We start from the raw sequence: 25,456 nt of genomic DNA on the forward strand, positions 1-25,456 counted from the left end.
TGTTATTTGAGTGACAGCCAGACAATATCAGAACAAAGAAAAACTGAATAAGTCCAAATTAAACCAGTTCAAGCCGGTTCAAACCGGTGGAAAGGAAATACGTTGAAACGTTTTGTATTTTTAACTTTGACGAAACATCAAGATCAAACCTGACCTATTTGATTATTTCGTAGTCTTCCCATTCCTTTTTCAGCGCACGTACTTCGGAGAGTCCCGGTTTATTACTTCGAAAAGTATCCGTGTCTCATTGAGCTTGTCTTGCAGTCACCAGATTAACGGAATTCGTTACTTTAACTTAGTTTAACAGAGTTTATGGTTTCAATATACATTTTTTATCATTTCAAAGTATTCTTTGTTCGATTTTGATAAAAAATTAAGAAGATACTTTTATAATAATTACAATTCGATGCTTCCATATCATCTTCTATAAATCAAAGATATTTTTCTACAGTGTATTCAAATAAAAGATTAACACGCCTTATATATGTAACATATACACTAACAGATCTTGTTTAGTATAACTTTATTTAAAATACAACATTGTTTCACTTAACGACTCATATTTTAATATTACTTCCAAGGTTCTGATACCATTGTTGGTTTTTTTATTAAATCCATAATTAATTTTACAGAATATTGGAACTGCCGGCCAATTATATCACGAAAATTACATTATTGTTTATACGGCTTATATCCTCTTGTTCTTCGAAAAGGCTTTACTAAGGTTATGATAAGTATTCTGACTATTACAAGATAGCTTTACCAATCCACCAAATCCACCAAATCAGTATAATACTTGCGTGATTAATAATACCATTTAATAATGTAAACCAAAAAATAAAAATTATGTGAAGAGAAATAATCCAAATTCAATAAATCTGTTCCACAACTAACATAGCGATCGGTTTGTTTCAGCAGAAGCACCCACATGTGATCTTTGAAGCGCGGACGAAAATGAACCAAGGCTGCGGCAACAGACTCGAACAGCGACAAAAGAATCGACGCACGAAACACATCGAATACATCCAGACCGTGTTAGCTGATGATTCAAGTTACAAGTAAGTTTTAATAATAATACTTCAACAACAAAACAACAACAACAGCCTGTAAATCTCCCACCGCTAGGCTAAGGCCTCCTCTCCCTGTGAGGAGATTTGGAACATATTCCACCACACTGTTCCAATACGGTGTAATACACATGTGGCAGAATTTCTATAGAATTAGACACAATATTCATCATTCACAATCATTATTAATTTAATTGATAACTATATTTGTTTTACAATATAAAACAACAAAAATAAGTCTCTATTGCAGATTTATTAAAACACGTCGTAACACATTTAAAACATTTTGTTGCAATCTGTTTATGAGAACACATATTTTCAAAATTGAGACTTTGTATTCCTAACGTAATAAGATTTCATGATTGGATTTCAAGTCTCAAACAGACTCCACACGTGAATACTCGTATAATAATACCTTCTACAGATAGTAGTCTACAGTCTACGTGATCAATCATAATCGTAGTTTGACACTTAACCCAGACACTTTCTCCAGAGAAATTGTAGTGATTTAAATATTAGGTAACAAAAAAAACTCTATTCAAATGGGCTTCTTCAAGCACTTTTGAATCGTATTTTAATATTTAGTGAAGCAGCTATATATATAGTATAATATATATAAAGATATCTGTAAGTAATCTATATTTTATCTTTAATAATTTATTCAACGTAACTCTAAAATAGAATAAATGAAGAAATATTTACAATAATCTTATCATTATTACTAAAACTACAAAATCGTGATTGATTCGTTTTAGGCAACCGTTTTATTAATGAAACTAACCTTACAAAATTTTATATTTCTATGAAATAATGTATAATTTATTATTCTAAACACATACATACAACTTATTTTTTATGACATTTGTATTCTCTTTTAATTCTTAACAGCTTCTCTTCTTTCTCAGCTTCTTCTTGTTTTTTTCTGGATTGACATATTTCTGTAGAATACGGTCCAATTAAAGTAGTACAATAATAAGAATAATGAAATTCTTATGCTTGATTGAAATTATTTTACAAATGAAATTAATATTTTTACTATTATAATAAACTATGATTGACTTATGTGACTCCCAGGTCTGTGATCACTTGATCTGTGAGAGATGAACAAAATCCTTCCAAAAAATCCACCTAAAATTCGTCGCAATACCCAAAGGGATAAACAGTGTATATACAAATGATCAAAACGTCACGCTGAAACAGGTCACGCCGCAAACAACATTTGTTTGAAACTGGCGTCCCTGTCACGGCACAGATGGTCTTGTCAAGGAATTTCATGAAATAAGTTCTCTTCATTGAAAACGAAAAAAAAAAACAATGAAATCTTTTTGGGAAATAATTTGTTATTAGTCATCAGGCTTTGTTGAAGGGGTAAAACTTTAAACAATCCGTCACCTTCTTGCGCATTTGATTCAATGGTGATAGAATGGCTTATATCCGCGTCTAACTAAATAAGGTTTGTTAGTACGACCATTAATATTTAAGCTGACCATACTACTAATGAAATAACATTTTTTGGTTATAATTATATTATTTAGATTGAGTATCAATTCAATTCTTAGTTCATGGCTTTTAGTTGTGCCGGCGAGGCACAGATAATTTCGCCAATGGCATGTAGAATAAAGAATACACGAATGAGATTGATCGGTATAGATTGAGTTTAATATGTTCGAATCAACCAATGATGACTGGTCTTGTCATATCTGTCAAAATTGTCAAATCAAATAAAAAATAAGTAAGAAATTTCTACAATAATAACTAAAACAAAATTTCGTTTTTCTGTATCAAATTATATAATTTAGAAATCTGTGAATTAAATACATTTACTTAATACCGTACTGAATTACATTTGACATATTTATATTTTTGTTTCTTGGAGTATGTGATCCATAACCGCCATTTTGAAATATCCGCCATCATGCCCTATGTCACGCGGGATTCTAAGATAGAGGTAACGACACCTCATTTGTCAAAGTATGGAACATGCAAAGGCTTCTAAAACCACGACCCTCTTTGTGCGTCGCCGTTGTCGGGTAAAAAGTATATTATCAAAATGACACGTGGAAACAGATGACGTAACACTCGTTAAGAAAATAGTTATAAGAATGATGGACACGTCGTTACGAAATATCACGAAACGTTCTCTGAGACAATTTTGCTTCATCTACGATTTTTATTGCAAGCAATTTCCTCAAAGTAGACTATTTGGGCAACTAAAGACAAAACTTCGTATGTATAGAAGTTTTTACAACTTATACATGTGTCTTTCATTTTGATAGCTATTTTTATGCCGTATGTTCACAGTACGAGCCGAGATGGCCCAGTGGTTAGAACGCGTGCATCTTAACCGATGGTTGCGGGTTCAAACCCAGGCAAGCGCCATTGAATGTTCATGTGCTTAATTTGTGTTTATAATGTTTATCTTTATGTGTGTAATTTCATAGAAATTCTGCCACATGTTTATTCCACCAGCCCCACTGAAACGTGGTAGAATATGTTCCAAACCTTCTCCTCAAAGGGAATTCAGTTGTTGTTGTTGTTCACAGTAAATTTGAGTAATTTTAATATTTTTGGTCTACATTTGAGTAAGGAATCGTAAGAGATTTTATGTTTTTCAATCAATTCAATCTTTAATTCTAATCACTTCAAAGTTCAACTTACATTTTACGATTGGATTATTAAAGATAGACTTTAAGATTCTTCAAAAGCAATCTTAAAATAACATCCTTTGTTTGTGAGAACTCAAATTTATCTTCGCTCTTCTAGATCACCATCCTCCTGCCCTTATCCCAATTTTATTTGGGGTCGGCGCAGCATGTCTCCTCCTTCCGTACTTCTCTGTCAGACGTCATCTCACAAGTAACAGTCTTTCTAGCCATATCGTCTTTCACACAATCCATCCATCGTTTCCTTGGTCGTCCTCTACCTCTATATCCATTCACATCCATGCTCAAGGCCTTCCTCACAATATGTTCCTCATTCCTCCGCATTACATGCCCATACCATGATAGCCGCCTTCCACATAACTTCTCGGCTATCGGTGTCACTTTCAAACTTCCTCTTATGTACTCATTCCTTACTCTATCCATTCGCATAACACCAGACATTCCTCTTAGCATTCTCATCTCCGCAACTGCAATTGACTTTCAGTCATCCCTTTTATAGTCCAACACTCTGATCCATATAGAACAGCAGGTCTGATCATAGCTCTTCTAGAGTCGATAAAATAATATATATATTTCTCACCAATTTGCTTCTACGGTCCAAATTATAAATAAATCATGAAAAATTTAAGCATCTAGTGGCAGTGATATAAATTGTATCGATGTATAAAGCAAAGTTCGTTTGGCAATCTGCAGCGAGTGAATAATGCAATAGGGTAGAAGTTTTTAAAAAGTTTTTTTTACAACTCCCTCTGTCCGACGTTACTGGCAAGTTTCTATGATGAATTTCGTCCGTATGTAAAAATTGTTTGCAACTATTTGAATAGTTAGAATTATAAGTTTATGTATGAAGTATGAAATATATATCAGCTTATTAGAATACTTTTTTCTTCTCTTGAAACCCATCATGCCACTTACTGTTCTCACAATACATTTGAAAAATATATTACAAAAGTCCTTTGGAATATGAACCACGAATGCCTTTAAATTCGACGACGACCTCCGTGGTCGAGTGGTGTGTACACCGGTTTTCATGGTTACGCCACTCCGAGGTCCAGGATTCGATTTCGAGTCAATATAGATTATCATTAGTTTTCTATGTTGTTTTGGGTCTGGGTGTTTGTGGTACCGTCGTTACTTCTGATTTCCCATAACACAAGTGCTTTAGCTACTTACATTGGGATCAGAGTAATGTATGTGATGTTGAAAAAATCTGCAAACTAAATTGTTTTTAATATTTTTTAATACCATACAGGAATATGTTACACGAATAAACTAACATAATTTATGAGTAACTACTTTAGTCAAGGACAAAGAAATTAATCCAACTTTTGTTTGTATTATGGCAACTCCGAAAAGCATAAACAGGAAGTGTTGTAGTATCAAAGTATCATTGCCTCATCCCATATACATTGGTCCAGTAGGTCCAGTGTATCTCGATTTCTGGCCACACCTTTGGTTTAGGTCCTCACATCTCTTATTCATCTAATTTATTTTCAGTCAATTCTCTTAAAGTCAATACGATGCAATTAATTTTATTTAATCAAAATACGTATTCAAAATATTATTTATTCAAATTTTGCTCATAAAAGCACTTTTGAATCGTCATATAACTGAGTTGAATTATTTGAAAGCGGTTCATAAAATAGATTCCAGAAAAATAAACAAGAAACTCTTTTCCACCATTATAATTATATATAGCGACTCGTGTTATGAAAAAAGAATCATAATTGTTTTCGCCGCAGCCTGTATAAATAACAGCCAACCCTACAAAGTGGTACATTAACATAAGTACTAAATTTAATCACCACGAATAATTAACATACGCATACGGACATAAATTTTGATACTAGTATACTGGTGAAATCGTGTTAAATCAAAGATAATACTAATATAAAGAGGCGCTATAATTAAAGATGACGTCCCACGTCACGTGCCACTAGCCCCATTAGCCTCTTTGTCAGTACGTCCTCTCGTACCATTCTCCGTGACCTCTAGGATAGTATTCAATTGAAATGTATCCCGATATTTCGATACACCGTTTCAATATTATCGGAGTCCATTGTGCGTACTCCAGCCGCTTACGCCGCATAAATCATTCGAGTAGTCCAATTTGTTGGCTCACAAAGACCTTTTATGTTCGACGATCTTTGAATGTATTCCTAGGCTTGACTAAGATATTCACATTGTTACGATCGCTTCATTTGCGCGATTTATCGTATAAATTTACAATTGTTTATCTTTTTGAACCAATGTTATTTATATCTACACGATCCATATTGAAGGATTTATTATATCATGACATAGTATAAGACAAAGTCGCTTTCTTCTGTCCCTATATCCCTATGTATACTTTAATCTTTAAAACTACGCAACGGGTTTTGATGCGGTTTTTTTTAATAGATAGAGTCATTCAAGAGAACGATTTTTGTACATAATACAAGGGCAATATAGTAAAGAAACACTGACAAGACAGAAGTTAATAATGTCATGTCATAAATAAACAAATTCCGTAGTAGGTATATTTAGTATCAGTATTGCGCCCGTGGGAAGACGGGGCGGGTCGCTAGTTAAATGACAAAATACATTAATTTGGATATTGGTAATACCTATTCTTATCATAAGGGAACGGTGCTACATATATAGGCATTTGTCATGATGGATTCCATCTCACTGCCATCGCTACATGCAATCCTCTTAAGTATATAACTATAAAATCTTAACTGATAAGTTTTTCCAAAGTCACGAGAAGAAAAGTTATGTTATTGGTGTTGCATACGTTACACAAATCTCATAATAAAACGGGATCCAATTCCTCTCAAACTGGTATCCCTAACAAAATTAGATTATGGCTAAGTGTGTCGCGTTATATGGACTTTCACATATCCGACCAATATAATATCAAGCCACAATAGCTCAGTAAACAAAACGCCGAGTATATTTTAATGGGGTGAATTAATTCCCAGGGTTGTGTTCCGGAGCGAGTGCGTGACCTGTGTGATTTGTCATGGGCTGCTCGTTTCCTTGCGAAAATGTTTTCGGATGCTCCGTTTGCGCCATTGTTTGTTTTCGAAAAGGCTTTGGGGAATTTCATTTAGCTTAGTACGAAATCACGTGAAATCGTTTCGAGGTAACGTATTTGAACATTTTTCGTGCACTCAAACGGAGACGAGATATATTTTTAATGAATTAAATATATTTGTGTTGTAATTTTAGACTAAAAGGGTATACGGTAGCTAAAGTCGTTTATTATCATTCAGCGGGTTAAATTTAATTGAACCGAACTCTCAAAACGTTCCATTAAAATATCATCGTTGCGTTTATTTAAATTATAACGCCTCATTAAAATCCAAATGTCGATTCCAATAACAAACCAATTATAAGTCGAAAAAAATCCAATAGAGAAAGAATTTTAATTAAATCTTTTGATATTCTGAACAGCATTCGAAATCCAATAAGTTCTAAAGCAGACCCGACTTGGCCGTTACGTTTCAAGTCAAATCGCGACGAAGCGATGAAAATGTCAAAGAGTATCATTAAAATGTTCCCGAGGCGAAGTGGAGGTGAAAGAGCCTTATCACAAGGATTCATCACGAAATAGACAGAAATTCTAACACAAATTCCAGCAGAAGTTAGCTCAAGTAAATTATATGCTAGTGATTTATAAAGAGATGGTTTTAACTTCACTCGGTAAAGTGGAGCTGGCAATAAATAAACCTGCGCGTAAGAGCCTTAGTTACGTCTACCCGGATTTTTTTACGACTATAAATATTTTTACTCGGTATTTAGTAATCGTAAACAAAAACATGATGGTAATTAAGTCGCCATGTTGGAAGGTACTTGGGAACTTTATTTTTTTAATACATACGACTATGATCATTCATAAATTCAAATCCGTGTTACATGAGGTTATATACATGATAAAAAGCGTAGCGGAAATACGTGCTGACGACGTTGATGATGCATTACAAATATTGGGAATAAATAATAAATATTGGACAACATCACATACATTACTCTTATCCCAGTGTAAGTAGCTACAGCACTTGTGTTAAGGAAAATCAGAAGTAACGACGGTACCACAATTCCAGACCCAAGACAGCATAGAAAAGTAATGAACTTTTTCTATATCCGGCCGTACCCATGAAAAGTATCTTTCTCGCCGGTTCTTCTCGGTAGAATCTTCATTTCGATGGTTGGTTTGGTTTGATGGTTTTAGCACATTTGTAAAGTGACGATTCAAAAGTACTTGTACCGACTTCAATAAAGTGTATTTTGATTTTAACTGTAATGATAATATAAAGTAAATAGATCTACTAGGGTAACATAAAATTAGAAGAAGTTATTTCTGCTTTAGATTTTCCGGATAGGATGAAAGGATATTTAAATGGGATGACCGCGTATCCCCAACATGCCGATAACTCTTTTTGATCCTTCGAACCTAATATGTTACACACTAATATAAACAGACAAGTAGAAAATACGAGATCAGAATTTGTTATTCACCAACAAGGTCCTATATGTTATGTTTTATTTCGTTTAATAATATGTTATTTCTAAAAGTTGTCTTTGAGAGATTTCTTTTAGCAATAAGAGATATATTGCGTACGTACTATTTTGATCTCTTCTTGGAATAATTTTCATTTTATATGAAATTGATATACAAGTAGGTATTCGATGTTACGTGCAAAAAATATTTGTTTATTTGAAACGTTGAGTAATTTTATTCAAAATTTGAAAATTATATACGTAATGATATTGATAGCGATTTTTGACTTATATGATATATAGTAATACAGTGCATACAGATTATAAATGTTTCTCTCGCCAAACAAATACATTTTACAAAGATCCAATGAAGAAATAAACATTAATTAATCTCGCGATATTTGGACCGCAAACAAAAACGGTTTCGAGATTCTAAAATTAAAATTGCCCAAAAAAACATCTCCTTAAAATTCCGTTTATTTAAAAAAAATAACAAAATCAAAAATCGAATATTTCCTTGTAAGGGGAATAAATTGGCCCAATAGAAAATTCTCGGAGCCATTCGAAATGCGTTCGAGTTCCTTGTTTCGATAATGAGGTACTTGACGGACCGAAGATAAAGTCGATTAAGGCTCCGAATTAAGCCGGGTAACCTTACCCGATTAAAAGGCATTTTTCTTTTTCTAATTTGAAAAACATTATTTATCGAATATTATAATGGAGCTTATAAATAAAGACAATTTAAATTTCTATTGATAATTTTAACGGAACCACTTCTTTTTTTTCACTGTTGTAGCCGAGATGGCCCAGTTGTTAGAACGCGTGCATCTTAACCGATGATTTCGGGTTCAAACCCAGGCAAGCCACTATATAAACGTGCTTAATTTGTGTTTATACTTTATCTCATCCTCGGCTTTGAAGGAAAACATCGTGAGGACACCTGCATGTGACTAATTTCATTGAAATTCTGCCACATGTGCATTCCACCAACCCGCATTGGAACATCGTGGTGGAATATGTTCCAAGCCCTCTCCTTAATGGGAGAGGAGGCCATTAGCCCAGCATTGGGAAATTTACAGGCTGTTACTTTATTTTACTTTACCTTAAAATAAAGATGCGTTCGCATACTATATAATAAGTAAATACCAACTTTACTTGTAGATAATGCTTTATGCAACCATGTGTGGGTAGGTACTTAGCATGTATTTGATGCCAAGCAGTAATACTTAATGCGCAGTGGTGACCATATCCCATCACAAAACATTTGCCATCCTACTATTGTTGCTAGATTATTAACGTGATGTCATAGGAGTTTATTTATTTTAAAAATTAAATGCAACGTCATGTAATGGTAAATTGTACGTAGAATATTATTTATTTATTTCAAGATAAGAATGTTCTGCTGATAAACTAACTGAACCAATTTTATCGATACTGATGCAGACCAAAATATACAATTTTCTTAATTCTTCGCAGAGGTAAAACGTTAGAGTGGTGGCAGACCAACCTTAGTCTAAGAGCCCTGAAGAGACTTAGAAGAGATGTGAGAGAAACCACGAAGTACATCGAAACGGCGCTGGTGATAGACAAGGCGATGTTCGACAGAAGGAACGGCAGCACTCGCTCCGAAGTCGTCCACGACGCGATACAAGTTGCCAACATAGCTGACTTGGTAAGTAGACCTTGTTTATTGCAATATATTCCTTAACAACGTAGACATAAGGTTTTATACCTGTAAACACACTTTACTTTATCTTTGTAATGGTCTGTTTTTACCACCAAACAGCAGTGTTCAGTATTGTTGTGTTCCGGTTTGAAGGATAAGGATGATCCAGTGTTACTACAGGCATGGTGGTTATAAAACTGTTCCCAAGGTTCGTGGCGCATTGGCGATGTAGGGAATGGTTAATAGTTTCCCACAGCGCCGTGGTGGTGACCATTTACCATTAGGTGGTCATTGCTCGTTCAAAAATATTTTCTCAAGAGTGAAATGAAACAACAGAATATTTCTAGTACCATTATACTAAATTATTTGTGGTTTAGTTATAAAGAAATATATTTTATATTTCAAAATAAAAAGTTCTTAAAACAATATTTCATTAACATAAGAATTAACAACATTAAATGCTTAAATATATATATACAACTATGAACAAAAACTAGTTACTGTATAAATCTTGACCGCGTTGAATGGTGGCAAGAATGCTAGCAGCATTTCCCCGTTGAATCGCAAAATATTATCATTTTTTCGGAACATAAACGACACGAACATTACCGATCTCAGCAAAGCCCCTTTTAACAAACACGCATGCAGCCGAGCTGCTTCATACTTCCCAACAAAGAAATCCCATAACGTCAGGATCCCCTCCGCCACGCGCATTTACACAAGTGCCTTTATGGACATGGGTTAACAACCAACATTTGCTCTCGCCATATCCCACTATACATATGACAGCTAAATGATTATGGCTTCTCACGCAGTGGTTAGACATTTGTTCAGTATTGATGAACGGTTATGGGATTAATACTCGTACTTCGTGGAACATACTTTTATTTAGTTTTCAAAATGTCCAAAATTGCGAATTCTTCAATTTTGTTTTACATGAAAAATTATTTTTTGTTTATACATTCGAAAATAATAATAATAACTATGAATAAAGAACTAGAATCTACTATTATCTACTAAGGTAACAATTTTTGGCATATATATTATAGTACATATTTAAATAGAAAGAGAAAAAATATACAGGATTCGTTAGAAGAAAATAGAAAGTAAAGTGCATCTCTTGAAAAAATACTCCTTAAAGCACTAACGTCCTAAAATAATAATAAATTTTTAATTTAATTATTACATTTTACCTAATCTGTTCTATTCTGATCCATCGAAATTTTGCCGATGACGTATCGTAATATATATTAAATACATAGCTATACGTTTTTAATATACATATATTGTAATGCCGTTAGTATTTTTAGAATCGCAACCTCTTCGAATAAACAAGCCGCAAATTTCGTAATGAATAAAATTATAATCGTCGAACGATTACTCGATTCAGATCTATGAATAATTGATCACAACGTTACCCGAGAGGAATCCGCGAGGGTTTTAAAAGAGATGCGAATTCGCATTTGCGATTCCAATGGAGAAAAATTCTCTCTGGAAATTTGATGCGGGCTCCGCAAACTTCGTTCTTAGTATCGTACGTACGCTAACGAGCAAGGAAGTTCATGCATTAGTGGTACATTATCTGCTTGAAATTTGAAATGCTTCAGCCGACTTATCGTCAGAACTTCACAAGTTTAATGGAGGGTTTACACGTGTTCTTGTTAAGAAAGTGCACGTAGGAGACGAAGCTGGAGCGTGCTAACTTCGTATGAACTACCCGCGACTGTAACTTCGAGCGCATCCAACGCCTTGAAGGACTTTTTTGTACCCCCTAAGAGTGTAGTGCAAGCCTAGAATTTTATAATCGTTACATAGTATAAAAAAATCGCCTACCGCTGTCTGTTCCTATGTATGCTTAAAATTAAGCAACGGATTTTGATGCGGTTTTTTTAATGTATACAGTGATTCGAGAGGAAAGTTTTTATATATAATACTTGGAAAATATAGTAAATAAACAAGAAAAATCTGTAGTATAGGCACACGTGCGAAGTCGGCGCTGGTTCTATAATATAAATACCACAATTGCAGTCTATTTTACGTCAAGTTAGCGTAGAAATCATTATTAAATGTTATGACTTACTTATAATATAAATATGTATATGGACCGGATAATTCATACAATTTTATTGCTGATTTTTTCATCGTGATATTTTGTTCGCAGTATTTTCGCACACTAAATACCCGAGTGTCTCTCGTGTACATCGAGTCGTGGCAGAGTGCGGACCAGGCGGACATCGACAGGAAACAGGACATCACTCGAGCCATACAAAAGTTCAGCGACTACAGCGCGAGGAAACTCTTCAAAATCGAGAAGGACACCACTCAACTCTTATCGTGAGTACTATTTTTAATTATATACATTCCTTTTTTACCTACTTTTGAATTTATCAGGAATCATACTGATATCTAAATATTCGTATCGATATAATACGACCATTTTCAAAATTCATCATTCAAATAATTCTTAACATACAACATAATATACGTATATTATAAAACAACTTACATTTGTAGGATATTCAGGCTTATTACAGTTTTTAATTACGGGATATTTACCATGTTTTTTATTTTTATCCGTTGGAGCTCGATATTTCGACATTATCTACGAATGTCTCGTTCTCGTGAACATGGTAAATCCCGTTATTAATAACTGTAATAATAAAAATAACCATGTTAATTCAGAACCCATATTTAATATTATAAAAATATATCATATTATTATTATTAATTATTTTATAATATACCGACTGCATGTAAGGATTAGTTAATATTTCTTACAGCGTTATTGTCTATGGGTGTTGGTGACTACTTACCATCAGATGGCCTATATATTCGTCCGCCAACTTATACCATAAAAAACACACACACAAGACAATGATTATATATCAGACATCACTAGATTAGGTCTGCAAATTTTTTAGAGAATATATGTTAAATAATATTGTAATTTTAAGTATAAAAATAAATTAATATCAATATTGTATTTATTGAATTATATCTCACAGAAATATTCTTGAAATATTATACGAGTTACGCTAATTAAAACAACCATAATATGACATTAGTGTAATTATCGGACAAAATTAATATATAGGCGAAATTTATATTAATTTTACTATGTGAAATTAAGTCTGTTTTTCTGTCCAAATCTCTGAACCGAATTTGATGAAATTTGTTATCAAGCGAACTTGAACCCCAAGATAAGAAAAAGGTTACTTTTTTTGCATGACATACAACAACTTACATCCTAAAACTACTAAAATTTAAAATTATTCTTATACAATTAAATTATATAAAATAAAGTGGTACTCACTCATGTCTCATTACAAAGCAGATTATAACGACAATGGTACGAACCTTAATAAGTACTCCTCAAATTACAAAGACAACAGAGATCTATCTCACTGTCCGCTTATTTTAATTATAACTCTCCGAAATTCTATACGAGGGCTCAGAGCTTAAATCTGCTTACTCGCTAAATGACATCCCCTAAATGACGCGTTTATATAATCCAGCAAATGATGAATTTAACTTATATTTGAACATAATGATAATCATTTTCCAAATCGTGGCTTTTTTAAATTGACAAAAATAATGAATTTTTTTACTAATAGATTATAATATATACTAATATTATAAATGTTAAAGTAACTCTATCTGTCGGTCGCTCTTTCACTACAAAATCACTGAACCGAATTCGATGAAATTTGATGAAGCAAATTTGAAATGAAAGGAAAGACATAGGCTACTTTTTTGCGTAATACATGCCAATCAAACCCATAGAAGGCGAGCAAAGACGCCGGCGACAAGTAGTCACAAAATATATAGGTACTCATATTGGAGCAGCGAGGTAGCCTAAGTTGTTACTTTACTTTGCTTGATTTTAAATGGCAGATCAATAACATACTTTATGTTATATTTAAGAAGTATAGTAACTAGTACATACTCGGATCCTTCATTTACCAATCAATGATAATAATCAGTCAGCAAATGATTATGATGTATCTTCAATGTATTTCTCTCTTGTTTTAAAATAATCCTTAATGTTGTGACGGGATTACTGATTATAAAAAAAAAAAAAAAAAAACAATTTTTTTTAATAAAAAAACATCTTAGCCTTATTTGAGGAAGATATGTTTTGTCAATGTGAACTTTATTACAGTATAGTAGGTTTGATTTTTAAATGAGACTGTCTTCCCGAAATCGAATTCCGTTGTAGATGCCGATAACAGTCAGCGGGCCGGACATCCCGTCATAATTTGCCTGTCAGCTCTTAAGATTGACGTGACGTAATTCACGTGCTTGAAATTTCGTTATAATTACATAATTATACATATTTGATACATATATCACAATCATTGTCTCTTCAACAACAGATAACAAATTATAGTGACGTAATAATACATCTCCATCTGTCAAAAAATCGAATGGTCGAGAATTCGATTTTTAAAATTATATAGAATCTAAAAGTAATCACGAATAATCAAAGGTAAATGAACAACACTATTCGGAATATCAGAAAGAAAATATCCAGAAAGCGAAGCCTCAAAAAAAAAGATGGTTTTGATATCAAAGGAAACCATATAAAGATCTAATTTTATTGCCTCATATTGTACCGAAGAGAAACGTCAAAAATAACAATATTATATTGAAAGTCGTGTAAACATTCCACAGTCTACGCCAATTCAGACATGAACAAATATCAGAATATAATGAAAACATTCGATATTACATAATACAAGATATAAAACAATATTTTTCATACAGGATGAGTGCCGTAGTACCTCATCGTAGGAACACACACGTCAGTTTCAAGAACGCTTCGTCAATCGTAATTAGGGCCAGCGACTTCGGTTTGATTCTGCGATTGAAGGGGGCATTTTAGGGTTTCGGATTAGTATCGTACCAATTAAGACGGTCTAATTAATTAATATATTATTCCATTGTTATTTGTTGAATAGAATTTCAATAGACTATAGCTCGTGAGGTATTGTATTGATGATGTCATAAGCACTTCTAAGAATAAATTCCGTTTTATGAACCTGAGCATAATCGTTCAATGACCTATTACTTCTATTGCACCCACACATATAAATACCCCATTCATAAAGTAATTTACTAAATCTTCCTTTCCGTTAAATTTCTTTATCGAATATATTCCAAATGTTCTTTGCATTTAAAGTTGAACAGAAATAATAATAGAACAATAATGCCACACACACTGTATCGGGTTATAAGTCGGAGACAGCTCAGAAGGGCTCAATAGAAATTGAATGCATGTCTGGCTGCATCAATATCTCGAGCGAGCTCGGAAAATATATAAATAAAAGGACAATTAGTATCAGCAGTTGAAAGATGTAACATACATGTACTTACGTATATAATAAAATTTGTGAATAGACAGAAATATTAGTCAAATAGGTATTCAAAATCAAAATATGACTCATAATTCAAACCTCTTGTTTTCTTTCTGTAATCTAACATAGAACATACATCTTCTCATTGTTTCATCATATTTATCTAAATACGCTTGTGTTTTACCCAATTATTTGCGGCAGCCGTTTCTATCAAACTGCAAGAAAAATGACTTGTCGAAATTCTACGACCAAAATGACTGACACCTTTTGGGAGTGCTTTTGCTCGTTTATTTTGGCTTCCCGATAATGAGGCACCAAATGCTGATGCTCATTCCGCTTTATATCATGGCCATGAATTAGCACTATTCTAGCAGAATGTTGATAATCAAATATTTCCTAATCTCTACAAATAGATCTTCTGCGAAAATTTAATCGAAATAGTAAAAAATTATGACTCCACATTTATGAGTACAATATCTTAATCAAACCCTGGCAGCTTTACAACGAAGCGAATTTTTTACTGTCATGTGGATGATACAACCCAAATATGTCAGATTCGTAAGCTTGTCTAGGTCTCGGGTAAGATCCTATCAAATACTGTTACATTAATCCAACAATACATACGAGTATCTTTGGACGCAATACACAAGTTTTTCTAAGAATCTTTTAATATCGCTCTCAATAGATTACAAGGATAAGTTCGGATATTTACAATATTGCCCAATCGAAATATAATTTGTTAACCTTTGTTGACGGAATTATTGTTGGAATTATTTTGATTCATTCTATTTTATTAGGTTCGAAGTTTTTTTCATCAAATATAATTATGAAGCTAATATGGACAACTGATATCGGTTTAATGTTTTTATTTGTATTTTCTGTGTATATAAAATAATATGTCCTAATTGATTGATCATCGCGCAAGAGCGTAAACTATTAAAGTTGGAGCCTCGAAATTTGGTGAGTAGGATTTTTAATTGACACCAAATAAAAACGGGATTTGAAAATTGTACCCCTAAGGGTGTGAAATTATGGTTGAAAGTTTTTATGATATTACGTCATTTTTAAGTAAAAACATAAAGTGAAATACACACCAATATGGTATACAGAGAGGTCTTAAATTACCGTAATATTTTAAGTTAATATGTATATTTAAATGCCACGCGAGCAAAGCCGCGGGGTAGCTACTAATTTTTTATAATTATTTGTGAATTATCTTGATTATCTTTTATAACATCATCTTCAGTTTAATTCAATCGATAAATTAACTTCTCTAAAAATTGTCGGTGTTACTTTTTAACGTTATTTAGCGAGTGCTTTAGTTAAACAATGTTTCTCTCTATCTGACCAAACTTGGAATCCGAAAGAACAAGACTTCGCATCGTTTCTCTGATCAAATCCCCAATGAAATATTTCATCATCATTACATAGTCACTTACCGCTGTTTGTCACTATGTTTGCTTAGATGTTTAAAATTACACAACGGATTTTTAATAGATAGAGTGATTCGTTTTCGAAGTGTCTAATGCGATGTTTTAAACAAACAAATTCTATAATATATTAAGTAGCAGGGCGGGTCGCTAGTATGCAATATAAAAAAGTTAAGTTTTATTTATTTATACTTTATTGTACACCACATGTTACACATTATATATAATATGTTACAATTATTATATATAATATTGTAGAGTACAACGGGCGGTCTTTTGGCTAAGTAGCCATTTCTTCCAGACAACCCAAAAGTTATTAAGTCTGTGTTTTTCTACGCTGTTACTAAATTAGAAACATTTTTCAGTGGTCTGACGTTCCCTGGTGGTGAATCCGGGATATCCGTGCCGGATACAATGTGCACGCCAAAGTCGGTCGGTATATCCGTGGACACTAATACCTACGAACCTCATCTACTGGCTGGAACGATGGCACATATGATCGGTCATAATATTGGTGAGATCTTCAGCAATTTTTTTTAATCATCAAAATTTCTTTAGATTATACTGTTTTGAGTTATTCAAAGCGATCATTAATGTTAATGATTTTATCTTGGAATACTAAATGTGTCTTGTTAACTTAAATGATATTTGTTATACTATATATAAGGTGATGGGTTTTCCAAATTAAGCAATTTGATTCATCTAAAATAGTGTTTAATTTTGTTAGTAACAAATTAATTTTACAATTAAAAAAAAATACAATAATAAAAACTGAGTATTACAAACCTAAAACAGTGAATCGACAATTGCAATGTTCTTGCTTTAATTTTTAGTCTACAGAGACCAAATGAACATTAATTAATAAAAAAAATACTTTTATAGCTTGAATGTCTTAAACCAATATTTTAAAATTAACTGACACTTCTTATGTCATTCAAAATATATAATATATTTTTTTACTGAGTCAACCTTCTTCGACTCAACTACTAACACAAAGCTTACATATATTATAATTTCATGTTTTTTTTTTACTAAATAAGGTACTGCTTAAAGTACAGACATATCATTAAACCAGTTAAAATGTTCTGGCGTATGTGATTATCGCTATATTCGAACGAGACATAAATTCATCACATTCACATCGTCCTACTGTAAATGTTTTTGCAAAAATAACAAAGGAGGACTAAAACTCATCGAAACGAACTTTCGGAAAGTTTTTTTTATACTACTTAAAAGGCCTTTATACTACTTAACCAAAAAAATCCAATCCCACACTTCGAATAACAAATATTATTGCTTTCGAAAATGATGTATTCACTCAGTCAAAAATTTTCATACAATTTTCCCTTTTATTATTATAAAGGTATGGGTCACGACGACGGCCGAGAAAACTGCTTCTGCAGGGATTGGCACGGGTGCATAATGGCACAGTCCATTGTTGGGCTGGAAAACGTTCAACCCTACAAGTTCTCGGAGTGCTCGAAGAATGATTATATCAACGAGTTGCGGATCGGACAGGGATTGTGTTTGCTCAATAAACCGAACGAGGTAAGGACTTTATTGGATTATTCCGTTATATTATTAATAATAATATAATAAAATAAAAATTAGAGACAACATCACATACATTATTCTGGTCCCAAAGTAAGTAGCTAAATCACTCGTGTTATGGAAAATCAGAAGTAACGACGGTACCACAAACACCCAAACACAAGACAACATAGAAAACTAATGATAATCTACATTGACTCGTCCGGGAATCGAATCCGGGACCTCTGAGTGGTGTACCCATGAAAACCGGTGTACACACCACTCGACCACGGAGGTCGTCGGATTATTGATTAATGAAAAACATAAAATTAAATTAAATATACAAGATTTACAATAAAGCGAATTATTGACAAATTTATATTTACATTCTATACTAATATTATATATGTTAAAGTAACTCTGTCTATCTGTTAGTCTGTCGCTTTTTCACCACCAAACCAATGATGAAATGTCATATGAAGGAAACTTGAATTCAAGGAAGGACATAGGTTTTTTCCCTACCACGTGACAACCAACTCCCTAAAACGCTAGCGAAGCCGCCGGCGGCAACTAGTTATCAATATATAAATATCTAGAGTACTATGTGCAATAATTGAAAAGGTATAAATAGAACGTACTCCTTGGTTTGCAAAAAAATGATGAAAACCTTTTAACTCTTATTCCATTTCATTACAAACCTTATATAAGCCGTGAATCAAAATGGCTGAGCAACGCCAATAACTGTGGAAATACTTTTATGCGGTGCTATTATGAGAAATACGAGCTTCTAACTATATTTTACTAACCGATTTCAAAAAAGGCTAAAGTTCTCAATCCTTGATATGTATGGATATGTTTGGATATAGCGTTTTTGATTCTTTTTACGTTGGGTTCAAAATAGTTTTCTCGTATTTTACTGATATTATACGTTATTAAGTGAATGAACCGAGATTGCCCAGTGGTTAGAACGTGCATTTTAACGGATGATTACGGGTTCGGACCCAATCAAGCTCTGCTGAATATTCATGTGATTAATTTGTGTTTATAATTCATCTCGAACTCGGTGGTAAAAAAAGACATCGTGACCCGCATTTATTTAATTTCATAGAAATTCTGCTACCTGTGCATACCACAGAACAGCGTGGTGAAATATGTTCCAAACCTTCTCCTCAAAGGGTAAAGAAGCCTTAGTCCAGCAGTAGGAAATTTACAGGCTGTCGCTATATACATTCTTAAGATTTTATTTGCAACTATATTCACCAGTGTTTTTGCTCGATTTAAATTTACATAATTTATTATTCAATTAAAGAGCATTTTGCTAGCATTTAGATCCATCACCTTCTTCTAATTCCATTATAGTTATTTGATGGCATTCGCGTAATTCTCGTCATAAATTGCATCGTTAAACCCATTAAAGGTGTATGAGGCCTGTATAAAGTCCATGGCGATATCAAAAGGCATCTCATTGTTTGAGGGGCGAATAGAAATTTTCACGTTATGCATTCTTGGCACTGGCAAAATTCCTGCTAACGAAGTAAAGTATGCCAACAGCTTACCGGTTTAAATGAAGTTTGGGTCTATTACTAAGCTCGTGAGAACCTTTTAGTCAATTTCATCCCATAAGCTCGTAGTTAGTTGAAACTTACAAAGTTCCAAATAAAAATTTATTGAGCAATTATCATTACTAAGTAATGATAAATTAAATTCGGTCTTAACGAGTAAAGGCTCCGGGAATTTTCTTTAATTATTCTTTATCAAATATTTCAACTTGAAGTTCTTATTAGTAAAATATTATGCGAGAGTTCTTTGGCATGTTCTTCGAGCCATCAGTTCTGACCATAGTCGCATTTAAAACGCTGTCAGAAGTAATTTGGGGTGGTTTAACGAAAACATTTATAAAACATTCAAAGTCCACATTTAACCTTCAATTCTACAATCCAATAAACTTGTAGAAACGCACTTATAATTGGTACAAGCGCGGAAGTTAGTCGACACCTCCATAAAACCACAATCCGAGAAGTTCAACCGGCTCGAACAACACAACTTTTCAACTCCGGCGTCATTCGCACTCCACTCCAGCTATTAACACGGCGGGCATTCGAATGCAAAACAGATTTCTACGTCGAAAATTAATCAGCGGGGTCGCATTGTTTGTCATCTCTTCTCGGGTCCCACTCCTTTAATAAAAGTTATGGTAATACAGATGCCCTCCCACGGAATTATCTCTTCGTTTGCGAATATATAATAACAGGGCGCGGGCCGGGCACGGCTCCTATTGGAATAAATTTACATAGCAGCCAGCGATAACGGCCGCATCTCCCGCATCGTTTTGAAACGTTTACATATTTATCGGATGATCGTGGACTTCCTTTTCACCTTCGATTGTTTTGTATTAAGAATTTAGGTCAGCGTGCCATCGCTATTGGTATGCCAGAACTTTATGTATCTACCTTGAGATTATTTTACCACGGAAATATTTTATTTTTCTTGCAGTACATAAAATAGTATACATTTTTTAAAGGAACAATAGTGCTATTATCTGAAAAGAAACTCGAAGCTCACTATAGAATACGAGCGTGAAATGTCAGGATATGATATACGACATCTATAATAATACTTACAAAATTTATAGAATTGTCAGTCGAAGTCGACTATCAGTATTTCACGAATGAAATACGAAATGAATTCCCTGCAGATATGTTCTCCGACGAGGATACTGTCTTTAATTTTGTACAGTTTCGTAAACTTTATATTCAAATTTATAAACAATATTATGTTCTTAAATTCATATTAAAAGATAAACTCAACTCCTTCAGCTGGAAGGGGGTATATTTCATAGTTTCCTTTTCATAAACTTTTAATCCTATTCGTTAAATTTAAGTTAATTACGAAACAAAAGCTGGAGCTGTGAAGAATGAAAGTTAAATTACAACGTTACATTCTTTAACTCGTTCTACTTTCTGTGACCCATTTATTATCGCAATTGTTAAACAGTTACCGAAACCAACCCATAAAGTAATCAACGGTTTTATTATCCTTTTGTTTCAAAAACAGAGTTTGCCCAAAAAAACACCTTTGGGACGTTCTAATCATCAAGCTTGATTAAAAATTTCAAACGTTAAAAGTTATGGTGGAGTAATTAGTAATTATAAAGTTGGAAGGCTTGGATGTGTCAGTTGTGTTTCTGTTTTTTGTAACAGACGCTACTTCATATTACGAAATTTTAAAATCAAATTAACCTGATTCGTTTCGTTCACAGCGAACAGATTTCCAGGGAAGACAATTACGTTATGAAATGTTCGAATTAATTATTTTTATGAAAACTAATTATCTAAATAAGTTCTCAGGATCCGAGAGTATAATACGTTGGGATTACGCCCCTTATTCCGTTCCCTGTTAATTACTTTGTACATTACTAATGTGCTGGTACTTTGCAACGAGAAAAAAAAACTATTATTTACTCCGTTGAATTTTTCATGACATGTTATGGTCTGTCCAAATTTACTTTTTGCAATTTCTAGATTTTACGCTACAATTACCCTCTGAATTTAAATATATTTTTTACAGAAGTACTCTTCATGTATAGCAGAGGTACTCCCATTTGAATATTATACGTATATTACTGAATTATATTTTGCCATGGCACAGTAGTTAGAAAACGTAAACCTTAATTTTTATATCCTTAATATTTATTCAATGAATCTTGGTGGGAAGGTAAACATCATAAGGAAACTTGCGTTTTGACAATAATCTGCTAATTCCAAAACTACCAACCGCCGTAACAAAAGCGGTGATTGAATATGAGAATATGACTACAAATCTTCTCAAAACCTAGGAGAAGAGACTGAGCTGTGGAACATTTATAGCCCTGCCTTTTTAATATAATACAGCTAACTTTCCATATAAAATATAAATATCAGAACTGTCAATCCAAATTTAAAATATTATTGGTTTTCCTTCCCAGTTGGTAGTACATCGTCAATGTGGAAACGGACGTCTCGATGAGGGCGAGGAGTGCGACTGTGGAACGATATCCGAGTGTCAGCACCTGAATCCATGCTGCGATCCCTTCACTTGCAGGCTCACTAAGGAGTCCCAGTGTGCTGAAGGAGAGTGCTGTGAACGATGTCAGGTATTGTCCATAGCTTTGATTACTTATTTTAACAACTATATTTATTCGTATATTCTTGCCTATTCTAAAGTCACATTAAGTCTCGATTTTTATTTTTACAAGGTTTTTTCGCTAATGTGAAAATCTTACCAATCGCTTAGTAATAATATGTTATAATTTCCTAGTTAGGTCTAAATCTAAATCAGTAAATAATTATTTAAAATCCACAGCTAAAGCCACGCGGTATCACATGTCGGGAAGCGACTAACGAGTGTGACCTCGAAGAAACCTGCACCGGCCTATCCGGTTCCTGTCCTGTAGACGCTTACCGGAAGAACGGCGAGCCCTGCGAGTCGAGCAAGGGATACTGCTTTGCTGGACAATGCCCTACACTGTCTACCCAGTGCGAAAAAATCTGGGGCACGGGCTCGAATGGAGCAGACAAAGAATGTTTCGAGCAGTTCAACTCCAAGGGTTCAGTGACGGGACACTGTGGGCAAGACAATGGTGGGAATTATATGAAATGCGATGCAGAGTAAGTACCAAACTATCGATGTAAATTATTGTTCTAAAGGGAGTTATTACCTATTAATAGCTAAATATTTCGAATAATATGAAAATTCTTCTTGCAATAAGTCATTTTTAATAGGCATAAGGGTCTGTTTAAATCTTGCAGTCTTAGGTTTTATCGCCCAGGGGCCAACAATTACTATATTTATTTTAAAGAAATTATCATTTGAAGATGACAGTTTAAAAGCTCAATAGTTTTGTACATTTTTATTAAAGTTTGATTGAAATTCTAATTATTTCCATGAAGTATATTATTTATGTAATCGCTACGTGTTCTTCCAGGAACGTGAGATGCGGTTCGCTGCAATGTCAGTCCGGCAACAGGTATCCCGTGGTGCCGGGTATGGACGAGTACTACACGAGAACAGTAATTACTATCAAAGGCAATGAATATGATTGCAAGTGAGTCTTTAGTCGTTAACAAATGTCTAAGCTTCGTTAATACTATGAAAAGAAATGATCTAGCAACTTATTGACCTCTTAATCTTAATCAATATTTTCAGAGCGACCACAGGCTTACCAGAACATTCCGAAATTGGGCGCTTGGGTCTGGTCCAGGACGGGACCCCGTGTGGGGACAACCTCATCTGTGTCAATCAAACCTGCACCTCCATCTTCCCGTATATCGATCACACCAAGTGCCCAACCGACCACAACAACAATGAGTGCTCCGCCAGAGGGGTGAGTGCTAATCCTATATTTAACTAACCTGATATCAAAAAACATAGTTATGTATAAGTGTACCAAGAAAATCTGAGAAAAAAATGGGAGGAAGATCAAAATATTGTTATCAGTGTTTCTATAACTTTCTTCTTTAGAGCCCTTACATAGTATAAAACAAAGTCATTTACCGCTGTCTTTAAAATTACGCAACGAATTTTGATGCGGTTCTTTTTTTTATAGATAGAGTGTTTGAAGAGGATGGTTTTTGTATATAATACATGAACAATATCGTTAACAAGCACTGACATTTTAAAAGTGTCTTATGTAATGTCGTAAATAAAATACATCTGTATATATTTTTAATTTAATTTACGATTGTGTTCCTATAATCCCCTGTAACGCAATCTAAAAGATTAACGTCTTCATTTAAACTTATTACTGACCGAAAAAACTAATTCCGAACTCAGCTTTCATCAGTAGAACCGAACTTAACATTTTAAACGTAGTTTTTAACAAATCATTTGTCCAAAGCGTCCATTAAGCCTCAGGTAGTGCAGGTCGGAGTTTTAATTCAATATCATTTAATCGACCCACCGAGCTAGTTCGGAGCCCAACTTGCTCAATGCATTCTACTTTAAAAGTGGGGTACGATGTATAAGCGAATTATACGTGCTCTTGTGACCTCATTGTATTCAGTTTCAGGGTTGCGAATAAAACAAATATGCTAGACTATTGTTGTTATTTTGCGAGAGCTATACAGGTCGCTGAATTATATCTTGACTTTTATGTATAAATGATATTGAATGCAGGCAAAGGCATGCCACATTAATTATGTAAAAACATTTTTTTTGTTTTAATATTAGCAACATAACTTACATATACTTCTTGAATTTGGATTTGTAATTTTGTTTCGTATTTTGATGTAATTTTTCGAGAAAAATTAAGGAAGAAACTGTATGTAATATGTAATTATTTTGAAGGAAATTTTAAATAAATTATCGTACCTCTACGATTACATATATCTAGAGCTCAAACACGCTAGATATAAAAATGACCTACCTTACCTTGTCAATTGTACATCTTTTGGCGCACATTTAAATATTGAGACCGAATTTTTATTGTGATGTACGCGCATAGGGTGACGCGTAATCTACATTAACTTGCCCACTAAATATACAACTGTTTGTCAAGTCGTTCGAAATAGACAACTTCGCACTGCATCTTAGAATCAATCAATTAATCAATAAACTTTATTCAAGTAAGCTTTTACAAGCACTTTTGAATCGTCATTTTACAATTAAGTGAAACAACCACCGGTTCGGAAAGTAGATTCTACCGAGAAGAACCGGCAAGAAGCTCAGTAGCTACTCTTTTTTAACATTTAAAAAATACAAAGTCATGTTAGTTAAATACAATTATTTAAATTAATATATTCTGCTTGGAAGTCAACAGGTATTAACTCCACGCTTTTTTATCAGCTATAAAATCTTGTATCGAATAATATGCTGAATGTTTATTTAATTGTATTTTTTTAAATTAGTGAGCGTCTGTTATTGGTATTGGTTTAAATAACCAATACTTATAATGAAATAATGATTATTTAATTCTTTATTATTTATTTATTGCATGCAAATAAGTATATTTTAATTGCGCTGAAGAAATAGAACTTGCAACATGCGTACATAAGTTAATATTGGTAGTTAAAGTATCCGTTTTCAGTAAGGCATTACAAAAACGAACATCTCAAAACTGTAATATTTATTAATTCCTTTATTTTTCGAATCAATATTTTTATTATCTGTGCAAGGAGAAAAAATAGTTTTGGCGGGCGTTTAAAAAAAAGTACATTCGGTAAACAAAATGGCATGTGTTTTACAGCTAAATACAAACTCAAAATCAAATTATTATTTGCTT

The 25,456-nt window shown here is 33.4% G+C and overlaps 1 protein-coding gene across 9 annotated transcripts in view; it reads left to right on the top strand.

Annotated features, from left to right (window-relative positions):
• LOC124533590 (disintegrin and metalloproteinase domain-containing protein 23) overlaps positions 1 to 25,456 on the top strand; it is a 522,035-nt gene that overhangs the window by 474,117 nt on the left and 22,462 nt on the right. For all 9 annotated transcript variants that reach the window (XM_047108967.1, XM_047108975.1, XM_047108969.1 and 6 more), the window contains 9 exons: positions 919 to 1,058; positions 9,692 to 9,887; positions 12,043 to 12,215; positions 17,034 to 17,182; positions 18,032 to 18,216; positions 22,163 to 22,330; positions 22,540 to 22,844; positions 23,162 to 23,281; positions 23,383 to 23,560. In XM_047108967.1, coding sequence (XP_046964923.1) covers positions 919 to 1,058; positions 9,692 to 9,887; positions 12,043 to 12,215; positions 17,034 to 17,182; positions 18,032 to 18,216; positions 22,163 to 22,330; positions 22,540 to 22,844; positions 23,162 to 23,281; positions 23,383 to 23,560 — 1,614 coding nt within the window. The remainder of the gene's footprint in view (positions 1 to 918; positions 1,059 to 9,691; positions 9,888 to 12,042; positions 12,216 to 17,033; positions 17,183 to 18,031; positions 18,217 to 22,162; positions 22,331 to 22,539; positions 22,845 to 23,161; positions 23,282 to 23,382; positions 23,561 to 25,456) is intronic.

Source organism: Vanessa cardui, chromosome 11 (genome assembly GCF_905220365.1).
Source record: "Vanessa cardui chromosome 11, ilVanCard2.1, whole genome shotgun sequence".
Classification (NCBI taxonomy): domain Eukaryota; kingdom Metazoa; phylum Arthropoda; class Insecta; order Lepidoptera; family Nymphalidae; genus Vanessa; species Vanessa cardui.